Below are 14,235 nucleotides of genomic sequence, written 5' to 3' on the forward strand. Positions count from 1 at the left end.
CTGCATTTTCAGGCTGGAAGGACAGGAGTACAAAATATGAAGTTGTGTTTAACAACTATATAATTAGGGATCGTGGGTTGTGAGTTATGAGTTCAAAGTACAACACGATCTTTCCTACAACATTACTTAGTTTTATTAAAAATTATAACATTGATAATCATTGTACAAGTATAGATAATTTACCCTTCCTGTGTATTAAATATTAAGTTGTAGCATAACATTGTAAATAATATTAGTGTAAATAGTGTAAATGAATATGTAAGTGAAACTTCGTGAAGAAAGCATATCCTGTGGAGTGACGATTCCTCTTAATGCTGCAGCTAACAGGTGTAATTCCATTTCGTATGTACTACACCCTATAATAACACATTGTGGTCTCTTTCTCTCTCTCTCTCTCTTTCTCTTTGACCTGACCTTTGAGAATTCTTGAACTTCTTTGGAATTTAGAAATTTTGCAACTTCACTACATATCTGAAAGTATTTTAATGAAGTTCTACAGTGTGCCATTAAAGGATCAAAGTGAGTAACAATTTTTTATTGGCAATAGAGAGCACATACTAATTGAATCAATTTTTAGGTTCAAGAGGAAACGGCTGCTCAACCAAGCAACCAACTTTAAAGATTTGCATCAAGATTTGCATTTTGAGGCAGTTGAGGCAGTTCAGCTCAAATTAGAAAACCAAGAAGAGCATCATCTTTTGTACCCCAAGGCCGCCACTATGGTGCCCTGGTTGCTTTCTTCATGAAGAACGCATTTTTCATCCGGATTTTGTAAATTATTCGCAAATGGAGCACTTTCTCCTTTCAACTAAACCGTAACCACTCTATTTAGTGAAATACTGTATACGAATACATTGCCTGTACTTTATTCTACACGCTTTATAATATTTTATTTTAATTATTAGACTGCAGATTTTACGTCTTCGATCGCAATTTTACTTTGATAATAAATTTTTAGTCAACCGTTAATCTGAAACAATATACTTTTAATAAAACAAATAGATCAGTGTTTATTATTATAGGTTTCGACAAATTTGTGCATAAATATCCGCAATCTATTAATTACACGTCATATATAAATTAATTGTATAATCCAAACTATCCATTGCATAATTGCAGAATAAGAGTTCTTCGTTGTAGTTAAGTATTGTCATCGAATCTAACTTTGCTAATTTGAAACGTGTAGACAATATTTTCGATATTATAATTACTTCTCTATTTTATGGATTCTCCACCCTTAAATAGTGTCGAAATTATTCAAAAGCAATTGCAAGACGGTGTAACGTATCTATGAGACGCGAAACAGGTTCGTTTCAATTTGAACACGGACCTCTTTAAGCTTTCAATAGAAATTCGTGTATGATTTTGCGTAACGAGCAAATATTATTATAGTTATACGTTACTAGTCCATTATTGTGTTATACAAAATGGTTCGACAGAATTTTCCCCGGTTAAGTACAAAATCAAGAATTGCGCCTTATTGAAATAGTGTAACTAATCTTGCTAGCTTTACACCACCTTGAGTAGCTGTAAGGTATAAATTAACTTAAAATTTAATTAATAGCCATTCACCGATGAATGTAGACAGAAGGAATCGTTATTTTTAAATTGCGCCGTGACGAATTTAAAAATAATTCGATATAGTTGCGTCGGTGTTCATTAGCGACCGATTATAGAAACCGATTTTTGATGCTTGTATTAAACAGTCGAACGAGGCATGCTTTACGCGAATGATTCATTCATGGTAATTACCGAAACACAAGCTGCTCTCGTTTATAAGTAAAATTGAAACGAGAGAGAGACTATTTATACGTTCTCGCAGTAATTAACCATGAATTCATTAAATTTATGCGATGTTGTGTGCTTAGAAAGAATAAAGATCAGGTGATAATTCAAACTATAATTACTAGACTGCGAATGTTCACGATAATCCGTATTTCCATACATTGATTTGCAATGAGCAAAGTTAAGTAAGTAACGTTTTATTGCACGTATTAAGAGTCCGGTTAAATTACCAGCAAAGTAAGAAAAGTCTTTGCATCTTCATCGTCTAGTAATTACATTTGGAAGCCATAATCTTAGCAATACACTTATGCATATGTAGAATTAAATTCTTATCTCGATAGAAATTTGAATTAATTCAGACCCGCCGCTAAGTATTTTCAAATCGCTTAACAAGTTAAGTATTAAAAAAAATAGTTAGAATCGACCATTGAAAGAGGTTAACGATTGCTTTCAATAAACCAATTTAGGTGCGAAAAGACATCAAGAGACGAATCTCGGCATTATTATTAATTGTACTAAAAAAAATTAGTATGTCAGTCGCTATGTGCACATACAGATTATATGTAATCATGATTACATTTTAAACGTAACCATTACATAGAATGGGATTTTCGTCGTGCATAATTTCAAGTCCTGTTCGTGGCTGTAAAGAAGGCGACCTGTTTATAATTTGATTAGCCGACAATAGCGAAATTAACGTAAAAATCAATCAGACCCGCATTCTTTCCGGCTGCTATCTTTACAACTACGGAAAGCACATAGAATATAGTTTTCCATCGTACCGTCGTATTAATCTCTCCGCTATCTCGCGGTGCACCAATCGCGAGATAGCAGCGAATTCTCAGCCAATCAGGGCAAAGGCAAAACAGTTTCGATCGCTTCCGCGGGTGTAGCTGGTTTCGCCGAGTTGCGCAAAGTTACAACTCCACACATAATCAAGGTAAAACCACCAATTATTCAAATTTTCCTCGCTAACACTGCGTTAAAACTATCAATAGTAACACTAGGGACGGAATTATACCAACATACATCAGAAACTATCATCTTCTGTGATAATAATCCATCTCGGAAGTCTCGTACTCGTGGCTCGAGGCGCCAGTGCCTAAAACCCGTCAGCCTCTTTCGATTTTTCTTCGGTTTTTCCCCCGAACAATTACCAATTCGGTCAATGCCTCAACCCTCGTACGCTCCTGCTGTAAATCTTGTTATTTTTATGCTACTCTATTGCAATTTGGTGTATCTGTTCAAAGTATAAGAGTGCGAGTAAAACTCAACTTAAAATGGATGACTACATTTCCAATCTTTTGGGCAAAATAAAAATGATCTGCCTTGATTATAAGAAACAGAAGCTACACAGAAATATTTTTCCTTCTTGAATCATTTTGAACAGTTGAAAATATCCATACTCTTATATTCTGTTGGCACGTTTACTATTTTAAATTGAGTCCAGTCATTTTTCTTATAGATTCGTCAAGTCCGTAGTCTATAGATTACTATTAACGAAGAATCATTTTGTGCATTTTCAAGGATCGTACGAGGGTTAGTAGAACTGCCGTTCTCATTGTCAGGAACAGAGAATTCGATAAATTATTTGAGGCACGAATTCCGTCGATCGAGAGCGGTCGCGATCGAATTTGAAGCGACGGTGGCGCGCGCGCGAGCGGGAAATTCGAACGTACGAAGCTTCGAAGATCGTCCCATTCAAATACTGTGTACATGTAAAGTATAAAGAGAAACACGGGGCTGGGTGTACTTGTTTCTTTACGCACAAAGGACGACGTATGTACACGCGCGACTCCATGCATTGTTTTCCCCAAATCGCCGCTGTGATAGGAGTCTGCTGGTGAAGCTTGTTGGAGGGGGCCGCCATCTTTCCCGGGAACGGGCTGCGATCGGAAAAAAAAACAGAAGCGGAAAACGGTTCGCGGAGGATACTGGGAGGAAAATGAGAATCAGTGGACACGGTGTGTGGTCGACGGCGACAGAACGACTGGGGGTTGGTGAAGATGTCGCGTGGATCAGGTAAATGCGCATGCTCGTTTTCAAGCGTTCGAAAGCGCGCGGGTTTTAACTAACGTAATCCGCCGAATCCATGTCGTACGGCTCGCCCTCGATGTCATCCACCGTCGTGTTCTGACGACAGTGGTAAACGTACGCGCTCATTGACACGTTCTCACCGGTACGAACGCATTTGTAAGTCTCGTCGGCGCATCGGCACCTGCAAAATAACAGAAACAATTCTTTTTAAAGGGACTTTAGCTGGCCTTCGAATTTCAACGATTTTTCTGCGCAACAGTGGAGCGCAGCTCCCTAGGCACTTCCGGTCGAAGGAAATTGGAATTGGTCGCAGGTAATCTGTATTTCTTTCCAACTTCGTTTGGTATGTACATAAAGGGAAGGGAAGGGATTGGTAGGGAAGAAATTAGTAAGGTAATTGTTTCTGTAGTCAGCTGCTTTAAGCGTTCTAATGAGTAATATACTATTTTTTAAATATTTTATATGAGGACTAGGAAGCTATACGTTGAAAAGGAGGAATTGGTTGACCATTGTGGTCATTCAAATATGTAGGAGTTTGTTAATCGATATCTTCTATTTTTAAGCAATTTATTTTCAAAGATACTGACTATTGAGTAGTGGCTGAAATAAGATAGTTGCGAAGTTTATTATATGGAATGTTTTTCATTTATTATTAAACTGCCAAGTTTATTACTTAGGAAGTTTATAATTTGTTGTTAAACTGCGAATGTTTGTTGGATATTAAAAGATAAAGTAGTTTTTTACTGGGTGTTAACTTTGGAAATTTGTTCTTAAAAACTATCAACACTATTGTACCATATTGAAAAAAATATTAAATAAAAGATATTATAAAATATTGAATATTTAAGGTCTAAAAGCCATGTGTTGAGGTGAAAAATGTTAATATTTTGATTGTTATAGCGGTCACCGTTTAGCATGTTAAACCGCCGGTGGAGCATTGAAACTACAAAAAATTAATGAACGAATTTGAATGGATATTAGCGAAGGAGATTAAAGATCCATCGTAAACTGGCCGACAAATGATAATACATTCATTGCCTCTTTTTTACTTGTCGGGGTTATTGCGTACAGGCCGGTTCATTCATAAAGATCGAGCATTATCGGTCTGTTTTTGCTTATTCATGATAAGTAACGCACATGAAACGAGAATCGTAAATACTTCTCACTTTTCTGTGTACCTCGGAGGTCATCGAGCAAACATCTTAACAAAGTTCGTCCATAATCGATATGGATTTTGTTATATTCAACAAATTTTCTGCTTAGCTTACGTTCGTTGCTTGCACTTATTCCAGAAAAATGGAAATCCTTGTGATCGGACGTCATTTGCTGACGACTCTACTTTCTGTTATTCAAACCTGCTCATTTAGCTTCTATCCACTTCGACAATATGTTTGACCTTTTGAAAATCAAAATCTTCATGGCCAATTATGCAATACACTTAATACATTTTTTATCGTTGTTGTTTCTTTTGTTTTGCACTTGTTTCGATAGCTTTTATAAAAATTAGAATCTAGGCCCGCTTAAGGGGTTACTTTTAGCTGGCCAAGGTTTTGCAATTGTTTTACTCATTTTCCATGGTTGACAAAATTGTTTCGCTTCTTGTGATAGTTGTGTTTCAAATGTTACTTACGTGTTTGGCATGAATTTCGAGGAAAGTTGACGAGTACCAGGATGATAAGTGTGCCATCCGCACGGGGTGTCATAGCAATTCCTCTGCGGTCTGTCCTCGGTTTGGCTCATAGTAGCCCTCTGAGTTCTTAGATTATCAGGATTCATGTCCTGAACAATGCGCCGTAGCTGTTCCGCGAACTCCTGCAAACAACCACGTGGAAACTGAGTTTTGTCTCCTTTGTACTGGCAACTTTTATTTTCCTATGTCTATCTTACGTCCAACACACAGTAAGTTTGCTAAGACCAGTCAACTAGAGTCCATTTCTATGATTCACGAACACGACTTATTACTAGAATCATAAGTCTTGCTCCTCAGGTAGTAATTAAGATGCCAATTACTTTTATCAAATATATGAGTAACGAGATGCAAGTTAAATTCGTAATTCAAGTCAATTGCACAGCTATTACATATACATGTGATTGCTAAACAGACTGCTGATCCAAAATGTAAAATTTCTATCTCAATGGCAACAAACTGGAGTAAAATAAATATTTATTTCCTGTCTTAGTAAGTTCCAATGTTTTTGAAAACTAACAATAAGACAAATTGAGATATCTCAATAAGATAGAAGCAACTCAAAATAATCCTATATAAAATATACATATCGCCATGTTAATAAAAACTAAATTAAACTTTCTTAAGAGCGTGTACTGTCTTCCAAAATTCAGTGTTCATTGGTACGGAAATTCAGGGCACACGATCCCTTCATGTTCGTTTGATTATTTGTTTATTATGATTTGAAATATGCTGTCTGTTATTATGAAGTCAATATTGTCAAGGGGTGATGTACAAATACGTCTTCCATCGTAGACGCTTGCGTTACAAGAATCTAATCGGAATCGTGTGTCTCGATGAAAGTGAAATGACTTCGCTGGTAAGGATAATATTTCCTCGTGTAAGCACAATCGCGACTTCAAGGAGTAAGCATTTTTGTTTTGCTATTCAATCATCAACGAGGGCTGCTAGCTGAAATTATTTTTAGGCGTTGCCCAGCGGACTTTCACTCGAATCGACGGAAGTCCGCTCGATATTCGGAATTCGATTGTTTCGTAATTCGTGGAATGTTTTCCTTCGATTCCCGAGTGGAAGATACGGCGTTTCTGTGTTTGTTGGGAATAGTGGAACACGGACGTGCGTAACGGATAACCGAGCCTATGGCGAAATTTGAGCGATTATCTTCGACGCGTTTATGTGCTCAATGTTTGCGACGCAGTAAGGGTCAGTGCTATTAATTTCGCGTTTGGAAAATTTCAGGCTGAAATTTTCAGCCTGTTCAAAGATCTCTCAGCTCTCTTGTAAACATTACGTACATAGGAACACAGCAAGTCCTTTTCAAAAAACGATGCTTATTAAGTAAGGTCCGACTAATCGAATTGATGATTCAAAAATGAAAATTTCAGACTTAAGAACATGATGCTTCGATTGCATCATTTCAGATAGGAGTATATTAGTTTTTACAGGAACGTGGAATTCAATGAAATCCTTTTCTTGCATTGAAAAATATAAACGCCTCTGAATAGTGGAATAAATTTGAATAATATTTTAATCGAATTGGCCGCAATAGAGCTGCAAAATGGTTTCAGTAGAATAAGTGAGTTGCGGCAAGCCGAGTGATAAAACCCTGCATAATTCTGTCAAATTATCTTGGTTTTTTATCCTTTAAACATAATGCGAGTACTATAATACTATAGTACTATAATGCGAATACTTGTTAGAGAATGAATAATACGAACGCATACATTGTCTTTTAAATATAGAAATTACGAGTAAAATAAGCGACTGTTTCTATGCAATTTTTCCGTTTATTTTATTTTCTATTCTTATTTTTCCGCTAATTTTTGTTTACAATTTCATCACGTTCGAGCATGTTCGTACATGTATAAAGTATTGATCAGAATTCACGGAAGATAGATAATACGTTTAGTGCAGAATTGGAGGAATGCGAGTGCGTGATAAATTGTAATATTCCCGCTACTTAATTTGTTTCTACAATCATTATTTGTTATATTAAATCTTCACTTTCATGTTCTTTCGTACTCTACAAAATTCCATAAAGGTTTTATGTGCAGCGTGCTAATATTAATTACAATAAAAAAAATTGATTAACAATTTCACATTTCAGCTCGTTTATTCTGCAGTTGTGAACTTATAAAGATAAGAGAAGTTGTTAAATGAATTTATTTCTTCAGGCATACACTGGTTCACGAAACTATTCGAACGCCCTTTAAAACAGTATAAGTGTTTTTAAATTGGATCAAATGATCCGACTTTTTTGAGCAATTAGAAGAACTGGTTTTCCAAACGATTTGGAAGAAAGATTTTGAAAAAATTGCAATTTGTAAGAATTATAGATCTACAAAATGCATACTTTAAGTTTTCATTACAGCCTCAAATAAAAAGGTTTTGGAAAGTGCCATTTTTATTTTTTCATATGTTAGTTATACACATACTGAAAATTTCATCGAAATTGATTGATGCAGATGAAAACGGAACGCATCGAAAGATGTTACAATCTGTGGACTTTAAGCAGAAACTGACCAAAAGTCGTGAAAAACTACGATTTTCACCACTTTTAACTATTTGTAGCTCGTGCGTGTATTAATCGATTTCGATGCAATTTTCAGTATAACTAACATAGATCTACAAAACGCATATTTTAAATTTTCATTACAGGCTCAAATAAAAAAGTTTTGGAAAGTGCCTTTTTTATTTCATTTTATAATTCCTAGCACTTGCAATTTTTTCAAAATCTCTTTTGCACGTTTTGTAATTCTTCTAATTACTCAAAACAAAGTCAGGTCGTTTGGTCCAATTTATAAAAAGTTATACTGTTTTAAAGGGCGTTCGAATACTTTCGTGAGCCTGTGTATATTATAACAAAAATCTCCTACGAAGCATCGTGGTCCAATTAATGTTAGTAGTCGGAAAATTCAACAGCGTAAAATGTACAATCCAAAACCAAATCATCATCAAAGCTTCGTTCACGATCGTGTTTCCAAGACTGTCGAAGCGGATCTGACAAATCCCACAAAAAAAAACTCCCTCGCAATCCCATAAATCCTTATTGAAATCAGTAGAACGGGACAATAATTCAGTAGAATAAGGAAGCTCTCGCAGACCGATATCCCTGGCAAGTCCCATCAATTACGATCTCAGCCAACCAGAAGAAAAAGGAAGATGGAAAGAAAGAACTACAGACAAAAATAAGACTGTTCGTTCATCTTTCACATTTCTGTCCCAAAAAAAAAAAAACAAAAAAGTAGCAAATTCTGAATCGCACGTGACTCAAACTATTATTTATTATCTCAAGTTCAACATTAACACTGCGTAAAAATGATCAATTTTGTTGGGTTTGTGATTAATTGTCACTCTTGAACATAGCTTTGCATTCAGGATAATTTTGCACTCGTTCGACTGAGTAATAATCAACAACAGATGCTAACTCTTCCGATCTTTGGGTTGTTAAAACAAAATAAAATTTTTATTTTTAGTTTCAACAATTTTTTGAGAACGTATTTTTAAAAAAGCTCTGTGGTCTATGTTTCGAACAAAACCTATTAAAAAATTGCTTAACTCGTTCGCTCTCTGGTGGTAGATTTAAGTTGTAGATAATGAAGGACAGTTTAAATTAAATGCAGCTTAAAATTTGTTACTTTGCAACTGTTTCCTGGGGCAGAAACGTAGAAGATAAACGGGGGTCCATTATAAGATCCATTCAACTGGAAATTTACATTTTCGAGAGCCTTTCTTCAGAATGCACAATGTTAATACGTGTTTTTTTAGAAAGGTTCTGTGGACTACCATTTCAACAGACCTATAAAAAAATTCCACAATTCTTTCGATCTCTGGTATTAACATGAAATTCTAGCTAAGAAGGGATAATCTCGATTACATGCAGCTAAGAGAACTCATTGCCAGATTTCCAGTAGGAAAACCTAATAACCAGCGGTCTCTTGTTTCAGTGATCGAGTAAATCATTAAATCCACAACATATCACCCCCAAAACCGATCGATTACCAGAAACATTCGCTTACCTCCGATCGCACCACAGCGCCGAGCGCGAAGGTCGTCAGGCACAGGACCGCCACTACCGTCACCACCAATTTGAACAATACCGATCTCATTCTGTCGATGGGATCTCCTCGGGAACCGGGATTCTCTGGCAACAGTCTGTGCCGCTAGGACGACAGAGATGTCTACAGGACTGTGGTTGTTTCCTCGAGAGTTTCTTGCTCTCTTCTCGCCTCCTTTTTCCTCTTCTTCCCCTCTTTTCTTGTTATTTTCGAGTCAAAGACGCGACGCGGACGAGAAGATCTCTTCGAGTTTTCGATGTCTCTTCCGATTTCACGGTATCGATGCTCGTTTCTAGGCGGATCAAAGAAAGCGATCTCGATCGTCTCGATCACAGAACCGTCCCTTTTTCCTTTCTATTCCTTCTGTTCTCTTTTCGCTCCTCCCGTTCTTCCGGTGGATTCGCCAAAGGATATGGCTGGCCGGTTTCTTTCTTTTTTTTTTTTTGGTTAACGATTTTTTTTTTAACGGATTGTTAACAATTAACGAGCGATCGATTTTCCACGCGTGCTCCAATCGACTTGGCGGGCTCGTGTAACACGAATTCGGAGTTTAAGCGGGCTTCTTCCGACTTTATACATAGACGACTACTCGTATAGAGAATGAGAGGAGGACCGCGCGGCCCGCAGTTTATATAGGCTGTGCTTCCTAGTGGCGGGAGAGTGTTTAAGAACGCAGAGGAGGGAGAGGAGGTGCGAGAGGGGAGGGAATATTAAGTATTAACCCTTTCCGGAGGAGAAGCTTCTTCCTTTCGGTTTTTTTGTTATTGTTGCACGGATTAGTTTCTAGGCGGCGGTCCTCCTTTACTGTTCGACCGCCGTTTTGCACGTTTTTGTTGCTTGCCATTTCGAGGAACTTGCGACGCTCGTCGTTGTACGACTGCCGAATCGTTTGATAAAGTTTTTGTGGCTGTTTGGACGATCTTTTTGTCGTTTCCTTGAGTCCGTCGGTTGAAAATGATTTGTTAATCTTTTTATCGTTGTGCGCGACTTTTCTAGGCTGTTAGGAAGTGTTTTGCTGTCGGTCGATTTTCGTTTTCAGCTATTTTCGAATAGTCTTTGCGAGGAGTTAGAAGTCATCAAAAGCAACGTCTGCTTCAAAATTGCTGTTTATTAATTTTGGCCTTTATAATGAGAACGTTGTCTGTATGTTGTATGGTTTATTTTTTTGCAAGAAGTTTTCCTGCTTTATTTAAAAAATCTTTGATTTTATTTCAAAGAATTTGACGTCCAAAATCGCTTACCAATTTTAGATCAAAGCGTCACTCTGACGTCAGAGAAAATATTAAACGATGCCAAAGGAGTATTATGATATTAGACATCGTTGAAATTTTCCAAATTTATTAATTACTGGGACAGCTTCACAAACATTAAACTGGCGTCACTCTCGTAGAATTCGAATCGTACATCACCGCTCACAGTTTATTTGTCAGTGGTTGCATAAGAGTATTACTTAGTAAACATTATAAGAGTTGTTCGAAGAACTAGATTTTAATCAATGTGCTCTGCCAGTGTAAACATTCCAAAGCAAAATCGAGCAAAATGTTTCTAGGGGTCAAGTTCAATTACCGTATCAAGTTATATTTTGTTTATCGCTGTTCGTATTGGTTCTACCTGTAAAAATGTCGCGTTATGTTTGTAGACTCTCACGCACTATGTAAATGGTTTACTGAAGCTGGAAAATATTTAGAAACAGTCGCATTAGTCACTTTGTTATTACAAATAAGTAGTGACGTTGATAAATACATTTCCAGGATTTATTTTATTCATCTTATCAGTATCATTAAATTCTGAATTTAAGATCATAGACTCACCTCTATGCATTATAGGGAACCAGTTATTCAATGAAAAATAAATCCATTAACTTTTCGAGTCCCCTATATTTTTCTGTATATTTAAAAAATCGAATTTGCTGTGTAGACCCATAGATTCACGAAAAAGTTATTGATCACAAACACTAGGCTCAAGTAGACAACAAATATTTCAATTTTCCCAAATGATCTACATTTCTCCGCTTATCGAATACTTATGAAATGTTTATTGACTATTGAGTGTATTAGAGTAGTGTCTCTATAGTTGCACCGCTGGGGGCTGTCAATGCAATTATAGTGAGCAACCGACACGATTCCGCGTCCGTTAAAATGGCCATCAGCTGGGTGAATGGTTATGCGTTCTGTAACGCTTGCCTCGCTCTATCAAAGACTATAGAGGCACTCTTGGTGCATGACAAGCCGTAGTTCCGCAAGTAACGTGCACCATCAATGGACCACAATTATCTTATGCCAGCAGTTTTCATACTGACCTAACCAGATGCATGAAAATGGACTCCGGGTAGAACTCGCCAAGTCAGGTCAAAACCGGGTTACAATCACCGGATAAATGTAATCAGACTGGCAATTACCAGATGGACAATATTTAAGATAGAGCAACTTGTTCCTCAAATTGAGATTGAATCACATTCAACCTCTCTCTAGTTGGTACAGACGGCGAACCATCGGATCGATGGATCTATATCAACTGGCCCAATCTTTGGGATTTCTCTTTATCTTTTAGTATAGGGCCATTGTATTCAACTATTGTTTAATTCATCTATTCTATAACTATCGCTTTCTCTTGTTTCTTAGAGTCATTGTTTTCTCTTTCTCTATTCTATCACTTTCTTGATCTAGGATTTCCTTATTTTTCTTTATTTTAACATCGTTGGTGTATCAGAGTTATTCACTTTCCATTTTTTTACTTGTCCAGCATTGGTTTCTTCCATTTTTCATTCTAGAATCGTGTATACTCTCTATTTTTCTATGTTAGACTCATCTATCATCCCTTTCCTCTATTCTAGCGCTGATCATTCCTCCCATATCCACCTGTGGATACTATTAAAAGTGCGTTTATTTCTGTTTAACTTTATCACGTGATATGCATTAACACTATCATCATACATTGGTGACGGAATTATTAATATCACAAATGTTAATTTCTCAATTTCTGGTTCATTAAATAAATTGCTTGAAGAACCCAGTTTCAACCATGCTGCAATACTTTTATTTACATCGTGAGCTGGAGTATTTTGATAGAGAGTAGTCATTGTCGTTCAGACAAACAATCCCCGCGAGAATCAAAAAACCGAGATTTATTCTATGAAAACAAATGAATCTCCCAGTAGCCGATCCGAATGTCGCCCGTCTTATCGAAAGATAAGCTTTCGTCCGTGCAAAGTCCGTTCGAGACTTCGTTCAATGTCTGCTAAAAATAAAATTAGAATTAAAAAAAAATTAAATTTCCAATTTCATAAAAATTATATGCAGCCTTGTCATTGTTACAGAGCAATCTAATACATCAGTTGCGTTTATTACTCGGTCTTTCTAGAATTGAAAAATAAAATCTGAAACCCAACATTCTAACAGATCCCGCAGTGTCAAAGAACAAAGCGGTGCTCAACCCTGCCATCCGTTTCGCAAGGTTATTAATTGCCATTAGCCCGAACCATCCCCTAATCGGTTCCAGGTTCCTGAATCGGATCTCCGATCTTCTCCATGGCCCATTCACCGTCGCGTCGGCCACCAGGAAAATCGTCGTCGACCAATCCTGGGCGGGGTTTTCCCAGAAACCAGTGAGGGCCGGCGATCCATTGTTATCTCAATGGCTGATCCGAGTTCTCTGGTCCCTCGACTACACTGTATTGATATTCCCCTCGTGTCCTGGCCCGATCGAGGCTCTGGCTTCGAAGTGGAACAATCGATTCCAAGTAAACATCAGCCGGTTGCGGCGCGGCGGATCGAAACCACGAAGATTGGTAGCGTTGTTTACCGCTGCCCTGAGAGCATCGTCGCCCACGGGCATTTGTTAGTTCGACGACAGATAAAACGCACGTGAGTCAGTGATGCTGGGGCTTGTCGGGGGCACGTCACCATCTCGACCAATCGCGGACGCCGGTCAACGTGACGTTCGATCGCCTCATGCCAGCCCGGGAACATGATCTATCTATCGTCTCTCATTGACTTGCTCCGATCGTCTTGTTCGGATTCCACGCCGCGCGAAACGGGGCAAAAACATTTTTCCTTCTGTTCCTCTTGCTGGTCTCGCCGATTTCCGTCGCGAGGGGCAGCAATGAGAATCGTTAGTCGGGATCCTTCCGTTATTTTCCATTCGGTTGATTGCTGTTAGTTAGTCCTTGAAAATACTTCGTAGAGTAACTAAATTGGACTTGATTTGCAGTACATAGTCGATTAGCTTGAACGTGTAAATATTTTTTTCCGAGCTAGCTAAACCAGACTTGAGTCGTAGTGAGTTCGCACCATTAATGAAGATCCTTTTTCTATTCGCTGGTGTTTGGTTCTCGTGAATTCTTGATAGGGTAACGACTAAATTGAACCTAATTTGCAACGCATAGTCAATTTTCGAATTCACTAAATGCAAATATTTTTATTTTCCGAGATGCACGGCTAACTTAGTTCTGACTCATAGTCAGTTAACACCATTAGTAACGCTGCAAGTATTGGGTCATTTCTTAACTAATGCTACTTTCCTTTTCACATTTTTGATTGGTGAAATTCCAACGTACAGTGAGTGTAAAAAGTATTCGTACATCTCTTATAGTTTTAGAAAACCATATATTTCTTTATGTAATTGTACATTTTTTTATAAAACAAAAACTCAATTACGATTATTATATGT

At 37.4% G+C, this 14,235-nt stretch overlaps 1 protein-coding gene across 1 annotated transcript; it reads right to left on the bottom strand.

The window, feature by feature from the left end:
• Nucleotides 1-110: 110 nt before the first annotated feature.
• Nucleotides 111-10,190, bottom strand: LOC143355946 (uncharacterized). The gene is made up of 3 exons (XM_076791205.1): nucleotides 9,529-10,190; nucleotides 5,453-5,634; nucleotides 111-4,003 (listed from the first exon to the last, which is right to left on the bottom strand). The coding sequence occupies exons 1-3, from the start codon at nucleotides 9,616-9,618 to the stop codon at nucleotides 3,853-3,855; spliced, it is 423 nt and encodes a 140-aa protein (XP_076647320.1). The 5' UTR covers nucleotides 9,619-10,190; the 3' UTR covers nucleotides 111-3,852.
• Nucleotides 10,191-14,235: the final 4,045 nt, after the last annotated feature.

Source organism: Halictus rubicundus, chromosome 1 (assembly GCF_050948215.1).
Source record: "Halictus rubicundus isolate RS-2024b chromosome 1, iyHalRubi1_principal, whole genome shotgun sequence".
Classification (NCBI taxonomy): domain Eukaryota; kingdom Metazoa; phylum Arthropoda; class Insecta; order Hymenoptera; family Halictidae; genus Halictus; species Halictus rubicundus.

Bases quoted from the DNA above. Each gene is read 5' to 3' on its own strand.
- LOC143355946 (XM_076791205.1), bottom strand. From the start codon at position 9,618: ATGAGATCGGTATTGTTCAAATTGGTGGTGACGGTAGTGGCGGTCCTG. The intron at 5,635-9,528 runs GTAAGCGAATGT...GGTTGTTTGCAG, and splicing joins GCGCTGTGGTGCGATCGGAG to GAGTTCGCGGAACAGCTACG. The intron at 4,004-5,452 runs GTAAGTAACATT...GTTATTTTGCAG, and splicing joins TCGAAATTCATGCCAAACAC to GTGCCGATGCGCCGACGAGA.